This window comes from Rhinolophus sinicus, linkage group LG07, assembly GCF_036562045.2.
Source record: "Rhinolophus sinicus isolate RSC01 linkage group LG07, ASM3656204v1, whole genome shotgun sequence".
NCBI lineage: Eukaryota > Metazoa > Chordata > Mammalia > Chiroptera > Rhinolophidae > Rhinolophus > Rhinolophus sinicus.
The window spans coordinates 112,890,903-112,908,272 of NC_133757.1; the positions used below are offsets into that span (position 1 = coordinate 112,890,903).

Here is a 17,370-nt window from a genome sequence, read left to right on the forward strand (position 1 = left end):
ATATTAGATATGTTAGCATTTGCATTTCAGTAGGTTTTTATGCCAGATGTTAGTCAAATCGTTTTCAAGAAAACGAATGTAGCTATTGTGTGCCTTTATGCTTTAAAGAAAGTTGGATGGATGTTATTACTTTCACCCTTATTACTGTCTTGTATGGTGCTGTAACCGTGTTTACAACTTGAAATGCAAGTGCCCTGTGCTCATCTGTGTTTTAATAGGTCCCTGTACCCTCATCTTTAGCTGTGTAGCAAGTAAGATAGGTTTCTTGTTGATTAACTTTATTTATGGGTGATTGTGGAATTTTAGAGATGGAAGATGATATAGACATTAACCTTCTGATACAGATAGGCAAGCACCAAATTACCATTAAAGTCAAGATCAAACATGTAATTAGTATCAGGCCAAGGATTAGAATTTATGGTTCCTCACTCCTGATTCACTGTCCATGAAGGCAGAAGGGCCGATAAATAAATATGAATACTTGGTCCATTCAGAAACCACCTGAGATATCCCTTATTCTTTGTAATGAGTCTATTAGTAGTATAAAAACTGTTACTTCTGACATGGGAAGAACAAAATCTACAATCTCATGAGCCCATGATGAGCTATTTAAGAACTTTGTTTTGAGGGCTTTGAGAAGCAAAGGAACTCTCTGCAAATGGCAGCTTTCCCCAAAGTCCCCAGAAGGAAAAAAGAATGAATGAATTTATTAATCAGAGTTCTCTTACTAGTGCTAGCATGATGTCTATTTGAGTGTTAGACCCTTTGACTTCATAACAAGGTTTAGCACTCTGATCAAAAATGTTGACCAAACTTGCACTCTTTCAATACACTAAAATTCAAACAAGTTCTTGCCAGTTCAATGAAGAGAAGCCTACAAAACTGTAAATGCATCATACATACCCAACCATATGCAAAAAAATCACAGAGTTTACAAGTCTACCCTCCTCCATCACACGTAGTGTATTTCTGAATGCTTAGTATGTATCAGGCAATCTCATTTAATTTCCTTTATAAACCAGTGTGGTAGATCTTATAATCCATATCGCCTCCATTTTATAAACAAGGATACTGAGATTTAGACAAGTTACGTAACTTGCCTGAGGCCATGTAGCCAGTAATGGCAGGGCTGGGATTTGTATCCAAGTCTCTCTGACTGCTGAGTTTAGCTCCAAATCACTATGACATATAAGCTCCATTTTGTTACAGATGGCATTAGAGTTCATGAAAGAAGATATTTCTATACCCCTGGTGCCTAGAACCGTGCTTGATACCTAATGGTGCTTAGTAAATAACTTGTAGATACACAAATGAATAAATGTTAACAAGAATAGAAAACAAAAAACAACTGCCTGTATCTTCAAATGGGCTTGTAAAGTTCCTACCAAATTGATAAGGTCTGCTGCCCCAAGAAAGCTTTTCAAACAAGTCTTTACTATTACTTATAGCCTTGGCCACATTGCTTCAAAGGTATCACAGTACAAACTGCTCAGGAGCCCCTGAGGAAACCGTTTGCTCTCTGCTGTGGTGTTTACTTGTGAGCTGGCGGAGATAATACATAGTAGGAAATATTTGTATCTCTGGAAGATGTACTTCGGGATAAGTCTTTTTCAATCCTTGCTGTTCTTCGGTGTTAATGTATCTGCGAGAAGGAGACTCTGAATGGGAGAACTAGTGGTCAAACCTGGTGTCTGGAGTTGTCTTGTCAGCTGTGTGACGTTACTCAGGTTATCTCTGCCTCAGTTTCCTCATTCAGAAAATGCTATGTGTGCCCTAGGGTTGTTATAGAACTGAGTTCATTTATGTAAGCTGTGTGGCATAGTGCTTGCTCAGTATATAGTATGTCATCAACAAATGTTAACTGTTATTACATCAAAAACACCTTGTTTCCTTCAACGTGTGGAAAAAAAAAATTCAATCCTCAACAAACGGGTATTAAGTGTCCTCACCCCCCACCCATGTGCCAGCCTCTGCTCCATGTGCAGGAGATAGAGAAACAAGGTAATTGTCTGCTTTCATGGGCCTCAGATTCTGGAAGGAGAATTGGGAGATATATAAAATAAGATACATTATATGCTTGGCGGTGATAGTTCATATGAGGTGGCAGGGAAGGTCTCTGAGGGACACACCTGAAAGGAGTGAGGCAGGACCCTGGGAATAGAGCATCTGAACAGAGACGTTCCTGGCCTAAAAAAAAAAAGGGCGAGGCGGGGCAGGAGGCCAGCAAGCAGAGTGAATTGAATGAGGAGTGGTAGGAGGTGGAGCCAGTGAGTTAGAGGGGAGACAAGTCCATGGTGAAGACGTGGATTCTGCCCGAATGAGATGGGAACCATTACTGGGTTGTGAGCAGAGAATGGACATGACCTGACATGTGATTATGGAGGCTGATAAGTGCCAACATCTGCAGGTGAGTCAGCAACCTGCAGACCCGGGACAGCTGATGGTGTAGTTTAGTCCCAAGGACGGCAGGCTCAAGGCCTAGGAAGAACCAATGTATTTCAGTTCGAGTGCAGAGACAGGAAAAATCCGCTGTCCCAATATGAAGACAGTCAGGCAGAAAGGAGTCTGTCTTTCTTCCGGGATGGTCAGCCTTTTTGTTCTGTTCAAGTCTTCACCTGATTTGGCCCACCCCCACTAGGGAGAGCTATCTGTTTTACTGTCTAGTGATTTAAATGTTAATCTCATCCAAAAACACTCTGACAGAAACACCCAGAATAATGTTTGACCAAATATCTAGGCAACCTATGGCCCAGTCAAGTTAACACATAAAATTAACTACCACAGAGAAGGCTCAGCAGATTTGGACAGGAAATCAAGTTTTGCTTTGGACATGTTAATTGGAGACATTTATTAGACCTCAAAGGAGAGATGTGGTTAAATGACTGGGTGTAGAGAGACCAGTGTCCTTGAGACACAGTATTGTCTTGTCCCCTTGTACATCCCATATGCAATATGAAATTCCTTGTGTTTACATTGACTTTAATTGACTCTGCCTAATTATTAAGATTAAATTGCTATTTTACTGACACTTATTTAGCTGTATCAGAACCATTCCTCCTTACGACATCGTGGCTTCTCACTTTTCTGTACCTCCGTCATTGCTGTTTTATCTTTCTGGATGTCCTCTCTTCATCTGTCTACCTGGAAAATACCCTTTTAAGATTCATGAGATGGTATCACCTCCTTGAATCATTTTCTGACTCATTTAGCAAACGTCAGACTATGGACATTCCCATTCTTTCTTCTCTTTAGATTCTCCCTCTTTTCCTTTCGTCCTTTCTCTACTTTTTTTCTTTCTAGAAAATAGAAAGTTTTCATTTTCACACATACACACACACACACACACACACACACACACACACATATATATTACATATCTATACATATGCAATTAAAGCAATACAGAAAAGAATAAATGATACTAAAAAGCACCTAAAATCCCAGAGTAATAATGTTTAACTACCTTTCTAGAGTTTGCTAGATTTACATACACAAAATCACATAATTTTATAAGAGTACTTTTTTCTTTAAGGAGGGCACAGCTCACAGTGGCCCATGTGGGGATTGAACCAGCAACTTGGTGTTATTAGCACCATGCTCTAAACAACTGAGCTAACCGGCCACCCTACAAGAGTATTTTTTATATAACTTGATTTATAACCTGCTTTTTAAAATCAACAATATGTCATGAAGATCTTCTAATGTCAATCAACATAGCTTAATATGACTCATTTTAACAGTTGCTTATTTGAGTGTATGGATATAAAATATACTTTATTTATCCCATCCCACAATAGTGGCTTTCAGTTGTTTTTCACTTTTTTTGCTATGATAAATAATATAATGATTCATGTGTAGTTTTACATGAGTCTATTTAATTATTGCATATATTTCATTTGGATATAATGTAATTTATTTAATCAGCCCCTAGTTTATGAATATCTCAATCATACCCCCCTACATACACACACACACACACACACAGACACACACACATACACACACACATACACGAGCACACAACTGAAAGAATGGAAGGAAGGAAGGAAGGAAGGAAGGAAGGAAGGAAGGAAGGAAGGAAGGAAGGAAGGAAGGAAAGGAGGGAGGGAAATGTAGGGTAAGGGAGAATTATTGGCTCATATAACTGAAACTTCTAGGCCATCCCGGCTTTAGGGTCAGCTGGATCCAGGGCAGAAATGGTATCATGAGGACCATGAGTAGATTTTTACTATTTTTCTCTGCGTTGGTTTTATTTTCAAACAGGCTTTGTCCATTGTCTCAAAGCTGGACCCAGGCAGCTGCACGCTTATATCCTCCATCCATGATTTCTGGATGAGAAAATGTTTCTTTTCTGGTAGTTCCAGTGAAATTCCCAGAGATAGCTTTAATTGGACCAGCCTGAGTCACATGCCCATCTTTCAATCAATCACTGTGGCCAAGAGGAAGGTGATCTGGGTGACCAACATGCCACTGGAACCAGGGACGTTTCAGTCTCCCTGCCCTCTGCAAACTGCATGGGATGCGAATGTAGGTAGGAGGGTTCTGAAAAGATCGAAAGGTATTCTGTTACCAGATGATACAGGCGCGGTAATTGAGAAGCCAAAAACAACAATACCTAAGGTGGATTAAATATATATATATAAAACAATGCTTTTGTGTGAAAAAAGTTTTTGATGACCACAAGTCTGTGTAACATTGACCTATAAGATGTCTATGGTTTGAACTTCATTTTAACCAACAGATGCTGCACTGTTTCTACTTTAAGGCTGAGTGACTCCTGCCCCTCGCCAATCAGCCTTGTCTTCTTCTTCTTTTGCAACATCTGTCAGTTACTCATCCACGGATGGTGAGCAGAAGAATTGAATCAATGAACTTCCACGATCCTAGGCAGCCATTGCTTCATGCCTGTGCCACGGGGATGGTCCTATGGCCGCTGAGGTATCACAGACTTTTTACCTCTCCCATGCTGAAGATTTACACAGAATTGGTAGAAAGAGGTGCCGAAGAAATGAAGGGCATTGCAGCCAAAGCTGAGACTTTTCTTTGGAATCGCATGGGCCCTAACACACTGTCCCTAAAATTGTTGCATTTCAAATTAGATTATTTCCGGCCTCACTAACAGCCAGTGTATAACCAGAGGCATGACTGGACCACGGTATGTGAATGACCTGAACAGGTGTGTCATTTGGTGACATTTGAAATCACTTTGGCATTTGCTGAAAGGAGAAACTGAGGGTGGCGGAAGAGCCTAGCTCACTCATAGCTGTCTCCTCTGTGCAGTCCCCTGCTTCATACCCCCTCAGTAAGACGAAAACCCTGTGGCACCAGGACACACCCTCCTTGGCAGTAGTCAGATTATCACCCATCTACTTTTGCGTGACTCTAGCGCCTCGCAAACCCCGCCCATCACTACACCAGGCGGATAATCCTGGGGATCCTTCTGAACCTGCTCAGTACTCCTACTGGAGTGTGAGAAAATGCCGTTTTCTCCATCTCATCACACACTTGGTTGGACCATCCTTAAACCTGCCCAACTCAGAGGAATGAAGAAAAAGGTGAGGGACCTGAGGACATTAAGCAAGTGGGTCATTAAACTTTGGAGCCCAACTTAACCAATCCGGAGTCGATGTGAACCAGGGTTTCGTGACATCTAGAAGAGAAGACTGAGATGGTACGCGTGTGACGGAGGGTGATGAATGAGGGGAGGAGAAAGGGAGAGTTTCCCGCCAAAACAAGACGATATAGAACTATTTACAGACTTTCTTTTTTTACCTGTGGAACCATTTATTCAAAGGGAATCTTGCTGTATATTGAAAAAGAAGGAGGTTGAGTTGAACAGGGGCCAAGACTCAACCAATTCCTCTCCCACCTACAACAGCCTCTCAGGCCCCTCCCAGAAGATTCCTAGGGCTCAGCGTGGCTTAAAAACCGCTGACCTAGACTGTCTACCAGCGTAACAGTGAAGAACGCAGCTTGCTCAGAGACAAACTGAAGTTGCCTAGGCTTTGTTCCAATGTTTAAAAGGGAGCTCGCAGCTGAGGAACAGACAATATCAAACCATTAAACAGATACCTTTGGGGGATTTTTCATCAGACAATGAAAGTGATGCTTTGTGTTCTTAAACTGTTGTGTCTTATTATTTTAAAACTTTCCAATGGCACAATTATACCGTTAACATAGGGGTGTAATTCTAACTAAGTTTAGGGTAACTGTATTTTCCAATCCCCTTCTTACTAGTTTTGTTTTAACTGTGACACACCTTTCCCTATCCCTCCCTCAAACCCTGGTCAATCAAGGGCTGACTATACTTCTCTTACGTTAGCCTGCTTTGTATTACTTACATTTCCTTCTCCCCACTAGATGATTAAGCTGCCTTGGGGAGGAAAATGTTTCTGTTCAAGTATGCATCCCTTGCATCTAACACAGGACTCGTCAATCGTCAATAAATATTTGCTGAATGGATGACAATGGCAGCAACAGAATGGCTACAAGGCCCCTATAACAGCCACAAAACAACACAAAGGGGAATCCAGACACATGTGGAAGACAGAAGCTTTGCAGCAGGTTTGAATGCAAGTTATGCAAAGCCTTTAAGCCTTCATTCTCTCATCTATAAAATGGGGGTGATAATACGGTGGGGTTATGTCTTTCTCAGGTATGCAGTTGTAATTACCTTTAAAAGCTTACATCATCCATGGAGTAAAAGAAGTACATATGGCCTGGTATATTCCTCTAATGACCCTTAGCAGCTCCAAAATAGTTCTTATAAGCACAGATGAAGAGATGAAGTAGATAGAATATATATACAAAAGGTGCCCAAAAATGTATACACATTTTGGAAAAGGAAAAAACTGCATTAGTTGTAATACTCAATATATACCGATCACGAAAGATGAATACAAGTCACGTTTGACTTCTGCAATTACAAGAGGTGCTCAAAGTGGTTACCATCAGCGTCCAGACACTTCTGATGACGGCGAACTACTGCTTGAGCAACATTGACCAAAGTGTCCACTTGTGTACATTTTTGGGAGCATCCCTGGTATATATGTGTGTATACACACACGCACACGCACAGAGAGTATATAGTTGAATTCACATGAAAGGCACATTTGGGCCAACTCTGGTTTACGTGGTTGAGGTTACGGTTAGGGTTGTTGGGGTTATTGAGTTGGTTAACATGTAGAGAAAGCCTTGCCATGTGTAATATCTGACACATGGCCATGGGTAGACCTTAAACGTGAGTCCCTTCCTCCTGCAGACAGATAGCAGTGAGAGAATCTGTAAGAGGTTGGCCCGACTCTATCTGTCTGTCTTCTCCCCTGCACCTCTCCAAGACAATGTATAGAATCCCTCAAACACCCGAGAAACAGCATTTTGAAATATCAATCACATCTGACTAATGATTTTCTTATATTGCATTCGAGTATTAATAGTTTCTGTAGACTGGCCCCACAGTAGGCGTCTCCTCAGGCACCACTGTCCAGGACTGGTCCCAACTCCCTTCCCAACTTTGTAACTGAGAAATTGTGAATTATTCACTCTTTCATTTTACCCATTCCCTAAACACAGTGACAGGGCTCTGTGATGCCAGGCCTTGGGTTATGTCCAAACACCAATAAAGCACAAGTGAGAGTTAAACAAGTGCAGACAGTTGCACTACGATGTGATAATGTAAGTGCCAAGACAGAGAAATGTTCACGGTTCTCAGAGCTCGGAGAGTGGGTCTGAGGGAGGCGTGGCCGAAGACTTCGTTCTGGAAGGTGACACCTGAGCCAAATCCCTCTAGACACTGCAGCACTAGGCTTCTATTAAAGCGAGGTCTGGGGAAAACGCCGTATTTTCAGTTCCATAGAAATGTAGACTCTTAAAATGAAAAGGAATCTTAGGAGCTTACTCCCATGTCATGTTCCTTTCAACAGTGTGCTCTCTGGGGTTAGAACCCCTGAGTTAAATTTGGACTCTGCCACTTTTAATCTGTGGTTTGGGGTACGTTCCTTACACTTTCTTGCCTCAGTTTCTTAACCAGTGAAGTGGGGGTGGGCTAATAATAGAACCTGGAATAGAGCAAGTGTTCAATGAATGTTGACCATTAAAATTATATCCACGCTTTTGCTGATCTCCAGTAAGTGCTTATAATAAGAAAGTACAATGATTCAGTGTTTGATTATTTGTTAAATAACTGTTCCTAAAGTTAAAAGTTTGACTGCTGATACGCCTCCAATAAATACAAAGTTTTAAAAATATTTCCTCCAAATTTCAGAAGCCTTCAACATCTTACATGGAAGCTAGACCTGGTTCAAGGCCGGTTCCTTATTACATCAAATGATTTAGCACTGAGAGTAGAGGTATATGTGAAACAGAATGAAAGGCCTTTAAAATTTTTGTCCGCCATGGACTTCAGATAACCTTTCTCCTAATAACCATAAAACTATTATATATATGTATTAAAATACATGAATAAGAAAATAAACTCCATTGATTCATATGCCTCTCAAAATTTATGACATGGTCTAGGACTTGGTAAACCCGTTCTTAATAAAAAGTGAAAATTAGTAATATAAACAGGGTCTTGTTAGGGATATTTAAATACTTAAGGAAACAAACTTTCAAAACACTGCTAGTCCACAGGGGATGTCACCTACATACATTTGGTTTACTAGGGTAGAAGGAACTCATTAAAATAGCTCCAAGAGGCCAGTAATGGTTAGACTAGACAGAGTACCTGCTTCAAAAGTAATGAAACTCTATCTTTAAAGATATTACATAATTAAGATTTTCGGTTTAATAAATCCAACCTTTCCCCTTAATAAAGAGGTTTTACTATACAGAGATAGGTATAAACATTAGGTGCAAAAGTAATTGTGGGTTTTGCTATTTTTAACCTTTTAAACTGCAATTGTTTTTGCACCAACCTAATACAACATAGTCAAAGTACTAATACCGAAAAGACTAGTCCAATTCACCCGTCTGGGATTTTTGCCTCTGTGTTGCTACTTTCCCACTGCTTAAAGGTCACAAGTCATCCCATCCAGTTGAGGTTGGGGACGGGCCGTGAGCCTGAAGTGCTAGTTAGTGATTCTGGTACTTAGGCAGAGCGGAGAGTCAGGGGGTGTGGTGTGTCACAGACTACCTGCCCAGGCAATTGCTGTGAACTTGAGTGGATTTACAACTGCCTTCGATTTTTACTCTCCTACACCACGCTTTCTACAGTGTGTTTCATTCTGTAGGACCTAACAGCATTTTGGCAATGCTAGGTTAAAGAAAGTTAAACATGCTTCGCTGCACGATTTCTGGTAGCCTTCAACGTGGTAATGAATCTTTGAGAGAGAGAGATGGTACAGATCACTTCCTCAACTTACTTGGCTCAGAAGCCTTTCTGGTGAAACAATTTATAGGACCAGGTTCTTCAGAACACACTCTAGAAAACACTAGAACAATACATCTGCTGCGTGGCCAAAATAAAAAATGTAAATCAGCTTTAATCCTTTCAACGGCAGCATAGTCCCAACGTTATAGTCTAAACTTCTGGATGACCTTGCACGATCTGGCTCCTGCTTATCTCCCCAGCCTCAGCCTTGTGTCTCTTCAGACTCCCTCACACCCACACTCCTGTGAGAGGAAACTATTGGTGGATCTGTTGAACTAACAGGCCTCAGGACCTTGCTCTGGCTGTTTCCTACCTGCCCACAGCATACCTGCCACCAACCTTTGCTTTGCTTACTTCTAACCCGTTTTCAGAGTGAGTTCTGGAGACGCTTTCTGAGACCTCCAAGCATGTACTCCAAACCTCTTTTATGTGTTTCCATCACTGCATCTCTTGCCCTGAGTCTGGTTGGCCATCACTGAGGTTGGGACTGGGTTCTCTACGCTGTTCTGCTGTATTCCCACCGCCTATCACAGGTACCTGGCACACATAACTATATCTGTGGAATTATTGAAGTGACAGCTCTTGCTACACAGTTGAGGGCACAGCCCACTGCTGCTAGTAATTCAGGACTGCCTGGGCCCACTCTGTGGGCATATATAAAGGTTTGTTTACCCATAGGTAGGTAGTAAAGGGTTTCTACTCTACCTAAGTCACCAAGTATTTGTAGGGTACAATTACGAAGCCAGTTCTATTGACCCACATTAATAAGGAAGCAGAAGTGGCACATACACTGGAGTTTAACACAAAGACCTTTTTCTTGACACGGGGACACTGGGCCCTATCAGATGGACTTGGGAGCGTGATGCAGTGTTGGCCTAAAGAAAAGGGTATCTAGTTCAGCAACTTAGAACTGCCAACTGTGGCTCAGAGCCAGAGCTTCAGGACAGCCTCGTACAGGTCCTGATGCAGCAAGCCCTCCTTCTTTGGCTAGGTATGGCTTCAGCCACATAATTTCTTTCTCATTACTGCTATGACAAGTCAGCTTTCTGTGCCATCCTCGAGCAACAGCACTGATGATATGTGTGTAGCTCTGATCTGGAAGTTTTGCTCCACAGCGGGCTCATGTAAAAGACAATGGTCACGCCATCAGAGTGCTTGGTAGGCAGAAGAGACTAAAATTGCTTCCCTAGAACTTGGGCTTCTCTATGACTTTCAAGGAGTTCTTTAGGATGGTGACCAACAAAGCCGGCAACCTTGCAAGAATGTGTCATGAGAGTCCACAAGTAACCAGTACACAGGCCTCTGCTTCTTCTAAGGTCACTGGAGTTTATTAATATCTCAAATTCAGGGTAACTTGCCTCTGTTGATCAAGACCCAAGTCGTCTTCACTTCCTGTGTCTTTCTTATGATCATCCTGCACCATTAGGATGGGTTTTCCGACCTCAAGTATGCCACCGTAGAGGACTGCACAGGTCAGTTTCCTCCAGGATTCTTCTCGCATTGGCCACCACAGTTTTCTAGTCCTTCCTTTCCTCACATGTTGGTATTAGAGTGTGTGGCTGCCACTCCTACCCTCTTGATGAAATAAAAGATGTGTGTGTGTGTGTGTGTGTGTGTACATATATCCATGAACCGTGCACACTCATGCACTAAACTCGGGCAGCAAACTATATTGTGGGCGTTCAAGAAGAGCTCCATTTGTCATTGGGGAGCTCTGGGGTAAAGCCACCAAGTGTGCTCCTCCTCTTGCTGTTCCCCCAAAGAGAAGAACGCAAATTCTTGTGTATTTTTGGTTTCCCTTCAGGATAGGAGAGGTAAACGTCTTGGTGGGAAGGCATGTTGCTGCTCTTGTATTTTTTTTTTTCAGCATGGCAAACTCTCAAATAAAGATTAAATTCAGAGTCACAAGAAAAAGCTAGAATTAGGACCCAGGTCTCAAAACCAAAGACCCAATGTTCAAGACTCTCAAACTTGCTTCCTCTGTAAATCAAATTGTAGTCTTGTGTGGGTTATGTAGGTTGATGGGGGTAGGAGGAGGAACAAGAATCATGCCATGGTGAAGAGAGAGCAGAGTGAATGCAGTTACACCTTCCTCCACAGTGAAACCATGTGTTTCCTGAATTAATAGAGATATTTAGTGAATATGTAAAAAAGACAAAGGCCACTTTGTGAAGTCTTATAATTTTTTATAATTTTCTCTATGCTTTTATGATCTGATCTGACTCCTTGCTATAGAACTAATTCAGTATAATTTTCTAACTTGGAGGGGCTATCATGATGCAGAAGGCTGTGTGTTAACTCACTAACCCTGTGAAAAAGCATGACAACTTCAGTGCAAGATACTCTCCCATATTGGTTTCACTCCTTAGAGGTAACCTCACACCACATTAATCAATATTTTGCTTCCCATTTTATCATGTAATCCAATGGATGTTAAAGATATAGTTCACCCTATAGATCTGATTAATTGAAGAAAAATATAGCTTCTTATTGCTGACATTATGAGGTTAGAAATAGCATCCCATGCTAATCTGCAATGCCAAGAAATGAAGATGGTTTAAATCAGATCTCATGACTAATGCATGAGATCCAAAGTTCTTTTATTCCTGGCTATTTTAGAAAACTGGGGTGTATTTTTTACCCTAAAAGCTAATTCTATAAGATTTATTGAGCTAATACAAAATGCCTTATTATTAACAGCACACAATCAATATTTTGTCCTACTAATGATCACAGAAACATTGTTTCTCCATTTTAATTTTTAAAAAAAATTATGCAATGGGTTATGTCCAGACTCAAGGGTATTATAGTTGATCCTTAATTGTTGTTATTGTTTTTTTAAATAGTCAATATCTGGAAAGATGGAAAATTTAGATTGCTTTCTGTTGTCACTATCCCATTTTAATTGTATTTGTGAATTCATTTAAACAGAAATATGTCTAGCAATAAAGTAAGCCTTTATTTTTGCTTGTTTTTGTTTTGGTCATGACAAACTGTGAAATGCTGTGCTTTTCCTATAGTTCTAGTCCAGGAAATCTGCAATCTTTCCACTTTATTTACGAAGGACCCTTAGTTACCGCTGTCATTAGCACCTAGTGTTCAAAACAGTCTGTTAAAATGTACTGCTAGTCTCACCTCCAAGTCCCTGCTTGCTTTATTTTAATTTTTTTCCAAGGGTAAGTAAAATAATAATTGTCTTAATAACAACAATCATTATGTAGAGCAAATTAAATAATATTCCAAGTTTCTTTGGGTGCCTACTTCTTTTTATTCAGAATTCGGCATCTGTGTGTGAAGACTGGCCTAGAGTTTGAACAAGTGTCCATAAGCAGGGTTATTACTAGCGAAGTATTACCTGGGTTTTAAAGACAAGTCACTCGTTTGCCTTTTTCTTTCCACATGGATAGGGATGACAGACGACTACTGTGAAGCCTCAATGTTTCCGCCTGCTCATCACAGTTCTGCAATATAATGCATAAATGTATAACAACAACTTGGGCTCGCTTGATAACCCCGCTCGGAATAAGGAAATCCAGCCAGGCGCTTCCATGTGCCCCCGCCCACCTCCGCGCGTACACATGCGCGCGCGCACACACACACACACACACTCACACACACACACACTCACACAGAGTTCAAAAGTTGATTCATTCCCAAGATCCTCCAGAGTCTTTCTTTTTCTCCTTTCTGGCAGCTCCGACTTGCCAGTTTGGGTAGTAGTGAGCTTGGGGGCGTGGGAGGGGCGGGGAGCGCGAGGCGAAGGAGGAGGGAGCCCCGCGCTGGTGCGTGCCGCGCCCGCTCCTGCCGGGTGAGAGTCCGGGCCGGGTTTTGCGCCGTGTCGCGGGGCTCGTCTCACGGCCTCCAGCCGCCGCCGCTGCCGTGTTTACTGAGCTCGCGCGTCCTGATATCACTCCGCTGGCATGGAGGAGGAGGAGGAGGTGGAGGAGCGAGAGGAGGAGGAGGAGGCGGCGGCCGCGAGCAGTTGATCATTGTGATGGTGGCAGGAGCAGCGGCGGCAGCGGCAGCCCAGCCGAGCGTTAGGGGCTGCTCTCCGCGCGGCGTTTTGCAAAGGACTTCACCGATCTACTTTTGCAGTCGCCTCGGACTGTCCATGTGTTTACTTTCCCCAGCCCGAGGATTCGATATCTAGGTTCCTGTGAAATGCAACTGAGCAGCCAAAGTACTTTGAGAACACGGGGCGGCATAAACACCAAAACTTTTTTGTGGAAGGAAAATGCAATAAGCAAGCTTGCCGTTTTCCGATGCGGTGTGGAGTGAGTGTGTGTCGCGCGTGTCCGCACTGGAGGCATATGCTTGTGTGTGTACATGGGGTGTGCTTCTCGGTACGTAGGGAGAAAATGCTTGCCAACCACCGGAAATCTCCTGGAATTTATTAGAAAATAATGGATTATAAAAAGAAGGCAGGCGAGGAGCGGATCTCCTCCTGAGTTGCAACCCGATTTGCTGCTGGCTCAGTTTGTTGTGATTCTTTTTGTTGATAGGTGTCTGATGGCATTCTGATCCCCTCTTTTTTTCTCCTTGAGCTTTACAGTTTTAAAAAAAGGGAAACAAACAAACAAAAAAACCTACCCCAAAATCTCTCCCCCTTTTTTTCGCCCCGTCGGGATCGTTGTTTCCATCCATGTGCTTGCGTCTCCCCCGCGTTCCACTTAAACTATTTTAATCCTTGGACCCAAGGAGGAGGCTGATAGGGGGGTGGATAAAAAAAGTTCTTCCAAAATAGTGTGCCCGGGGAGCAGGATGGGGGATTTCGCAGCCCCCGCTGCTGCCGCGAATGGCAGTAGTATTTGCATCAACAGTAGCCTGAACAGCAGCCTCGGCGGGGCCGGGATCGGTGTGAATAATACTCCCAATAGTACTCCAGCTGCTCCGAGTAGCAATCACCCGGCTGCTGGCTGCGGCGGCTCCGGGGGCCCCGGCGGCGGATCGCCGGCCGTTCCCAAGCACAGCACCGTGGTGGAGAGGCTCCGCCAGCGCATCGAGGGCTGCCGGCGGCACCACGTCAACTGCGAGAACAGGTACCAGCAGGCTCAGGTGGAGCAGCTGGAGCTGGAGCGCCGGGACACCGTGAGCCTCTACCAGCGCACCCTGGAGCAAAGGGCCAAGAAATCCGGCGGCGGCACCGGCAAGCAGCAGCACCAGAACAAACCCCAGCAAGATGCGGAGGCTGCCTCGGCGGAGCAGAGGAACCACACGCTGATCATGGTGAGGGCGCGCTGGCAGTGGGCATGGGGCGCGCGCGCGCGTGGGGGGGCGTGGAGCTTCTTACATGGGGGACGAGGATCTGATTTGCACGGTGGGTGAGGTGGACTGAAGCCGAAGGGTGAATGTGAACTTTTCTGAGGGAAAAGCTGCCGTTGCCGCTACCTGTTAATCTGTCAGGGTTGTCAGATTTGGGGAAGAGGGGGCGAGAGGGGAGAAGCCAGTCACGACTGCGAGGGGCGGAGGGAGCCTGGAGGAGCGGTGGAGAGAGGCACTGGAAAAGTTTTTTTCCTCCCTCTCCCTTTCTTAGATACCGATTTGAAAGAGAGTGAACCCAGAGTTGAAACCTCGCTCCTCCTCTTCACCGCTCCCACCCCACCCCACCCCTCGTCGTGCCGCCTCGCGTCCCCAGATCTGTCCCCCTTCGCCCACCCCTCTCTGCACATCCGCCGGGTGCGGGGAGGAATTGATGCTGTCGCAGATTCTGGGCGGGCACCGGGCCCTCATCCCCGGGGAGCGGAGGGGGAAGCGAGAGGCGCTCGCCTCCTCTCCCCAACTCACCCCCTTTGGGCTGAGAAAGTCTGAGAGTTTTGTGAATGAACTTTGAAGTGGGTGAGAAGCGAACGAGGGTGCCTCGGAGCGCGCGTTCGCGGAAGCGCGCGCGGATGCGGGGCGCGGGTGCGCTCCTCCGACGCTTGAGACTCGGGGCTGGCCCGGCAGGTGGAGCTGCAGGGAGGGTCGAGTGTGCCGGGGGAGCGTGGGGGAGCGGCCCGGCGGGGGCGGGGGTGGGAGGGGAGAGCTGCGCCCTAAGCCTGCGCCGAGTCCCCGCCACGCAACTTCGCTGGGGATTGTGTCCCCTCCTCCCTTAAACTTGCAAGCACCGAGCTTTTTCCGTTTCGCCCCCCGCCCCGCCAACTTTCTGGGCCTGTCTAATCAGTCTGGAGGAGTGGACAAGTAGCAGGGAGCTGAAAGAGGCTTAAATGGCTGGGTGGGTGGGTCCGAAGTAGGCTGAGCAGCCAATAGCTTAACTTCTCTGGGAGGAAGGGGCAGTTCCCACCCCCTAACCCTGAGGGTGGAATCCTTTCTCTTATCTCCTCTCTCCGGTTCTTGTACTTTCCTTTTGGGGTGGGGGAGGCCGGAAGCTCGAGAAAGGTGTCTGCAGCCCCTTCCCCCCACTCGCCGCCCGGGTCAGTGCGGCGTGTTGTGTGCGGGGCCCGCCGGGCGGTGGGAATCGGGGAGCGCGGTGCGCCTTCTGTTTCCCTGGCACACCGCACCTCGATCGGCGGCGCAGGGCCCGGCGCGGGAGGCTCTCGCGGGGTGCGCTTGACAATCTCGCACTTCCCGGGTTGGGTCCTCGGCGCCGAGGGTAGTACCCGTACCGCCGCGGGCTTGCGCCGGGCGCTCCGGCCGGCACTCGGTGACAAAGAGCCGGCTTGGGGGAGGGGAAGAGGCGAGGCCTCGGCGTTCGCTCTCCACCCTCTCCGCCTCCCCCGCCCCGCACGTGAAGAGGAACAATTTGTTTATCTTGGGCTTCAAGAATCCTGCCCTCCTCCCGGTTCTCCGAAGCCGCCCAGCCCCTCCTCCCTCCCTTCCCTCTCGGCGCAATCCGGCCCAGTCCCGCCCGCAGCACCTTCCTCCCCCTCCTCTTCCTCCTCCTCCAGCCCGCCTTCCCCTCCCTTCAGGGACGCGTCCGTGGGGGAGGGAGCGGGAAACGCTTTGTCCGCCTCGCGGCCCAGCTCTGCCCTGGAGGCCGCGGGCTGGGAGGGGCGCGGCGCCCCGCGGCCCTGCCCCCGCCGGCCCCGCGGTGGATTGGGCGACTCACTTTGTGAATCTTAAGGTTGAAGCAGGATTTGAAAGGCACTCTACGCCGCCTGTTCATGTGTTTGTACACCCCACGCGCACGGGTGGCGTAGAAACGGGCTTTCGTGCGGCTCCCAAATCTTAGTCCCACGGAATCTCCCCAGACCTTTCGGGAGGGAGGGCTGCTGTGGCCTGACCTCGCCAGCTGGGCACCGCTGGAACAAAAGCCAGCGCAGTTCCCAGTACCTTGCCGCTTTTCGTCGCGGACAACAGCAGTAGAGTTTGCAATTAAAAAGTTTTGGTGTTTGGGTTGTGTTCTCCAGGGTGGCACACTCTGGCTCTCGGAAGGGTCTAGGGGAGGATGTGGGGTGCGCACGCCTGGGTTCTCATACAACCGCAGGTGGAGCAAGCCCAGGATCCTGATGTTACCTGGAAGGAGGTAGCAGGCCGAAGCCAGAGCTTACTTTTGAAAATGAAAAGATACTACTTACTTGAATGGACGCGACATGAACTGTAAATTTCATAGTGAATCCCAGTTTAGCAAGTTAGCAGACTTGAAAAATGACTGCCTGAAATTAAGTTTTTAAATGTTTTGTGACAATTTAGCTTATTTATTAGACTGATGTAAACGCCAAGGCCGTGTGCAGAATAGTATATTCTAGCTTCAAGTGCATCTCCCACTGATACCAGCGGGAAGTATGTGTGATGAGTGTAATGAAAAGAAACAGCCTTAAATCTAAAACAAAGAGTTGCATGTAAATTCTATGTACCAGAAAAAGGAAAGTTAAAAAAAAAATTGACATCATCCTCTACAAGTTATTTCTTTCTTGAAAACTAATTAGTTTAAAAATTCACACTCATCCCTGAAATGAAAGGATATCTTAGCCTGTGCATGAGATGAGATAAAGTCTTGAAAACAGGTTGCAAAGAAAATGTTGACCTTGGTTTTCTTGAATTTGCTGCGGGATTATAGTTGT

At 45.5% G+C, this 17,370-nt stretch overlaps 1 protein-coding gene and 2 long non-coding RNA genes across 4 annotated transcripts in view; 2 read left to right on the forward strand and 1 right to left on the reverse strand.

Moving 5' to 3' along the window:
* The window catches only part of LOC141572755 (uncharacterized), a 147,320-nt gene extending 141,681 nt beyond the window's left edge, over window positions 1-5,639 (forward strand). The window contains exon 4 of the long non-coding RNA XR_012498213.1: window positions 4,742-5,639. This is a non-coding gene — a long non-coding RNA (uncharacterized LOC141572755). The remainder of the gene's footprint in view (window positions 1-4,741) is intronic.
* On the reverse strand, window positions 3,751-13,165 carry LOC141572754 (uncharacterized). The gene is made up of 3 exons (XR_012498212.1): window positions 12,999-13,165; window positions 12,726-12,831; window positions 3,751-4,542 (listed from the first exon to the last, which is right to left on the reverse strand). It is a non-coding gene; the product is annotated as an uncharacterized LOC141572754 (long non-coding RNA).
* A 57-nt stretch (window positions 13,166-13,222) lies between these two features.
* Window positions 13,223-17,370, forward strand: part of MAML3 (mastermind like transcriptional coactivator 3) — a 376,796-nt gene continuing 372,648 nt past the window's right edge. Inside the window, exon 1 of one of the 2 annotated variants that reach the window (XM_019730802.2) lies at window positions 13,223-14,596. In XM_019730802.2, coding sequence (XP_019586361.2) covers window positions 14,132-14,596 — 465 coding nt within the window. In that variant the 5' untranslated portion in view covers window positions 13,223-14,131. The remainder of the gene's footprint in view (window positions 14,597-17,370) is intronic. The other variant, XM_074338491.1, reaches the window with a different exon arrangement.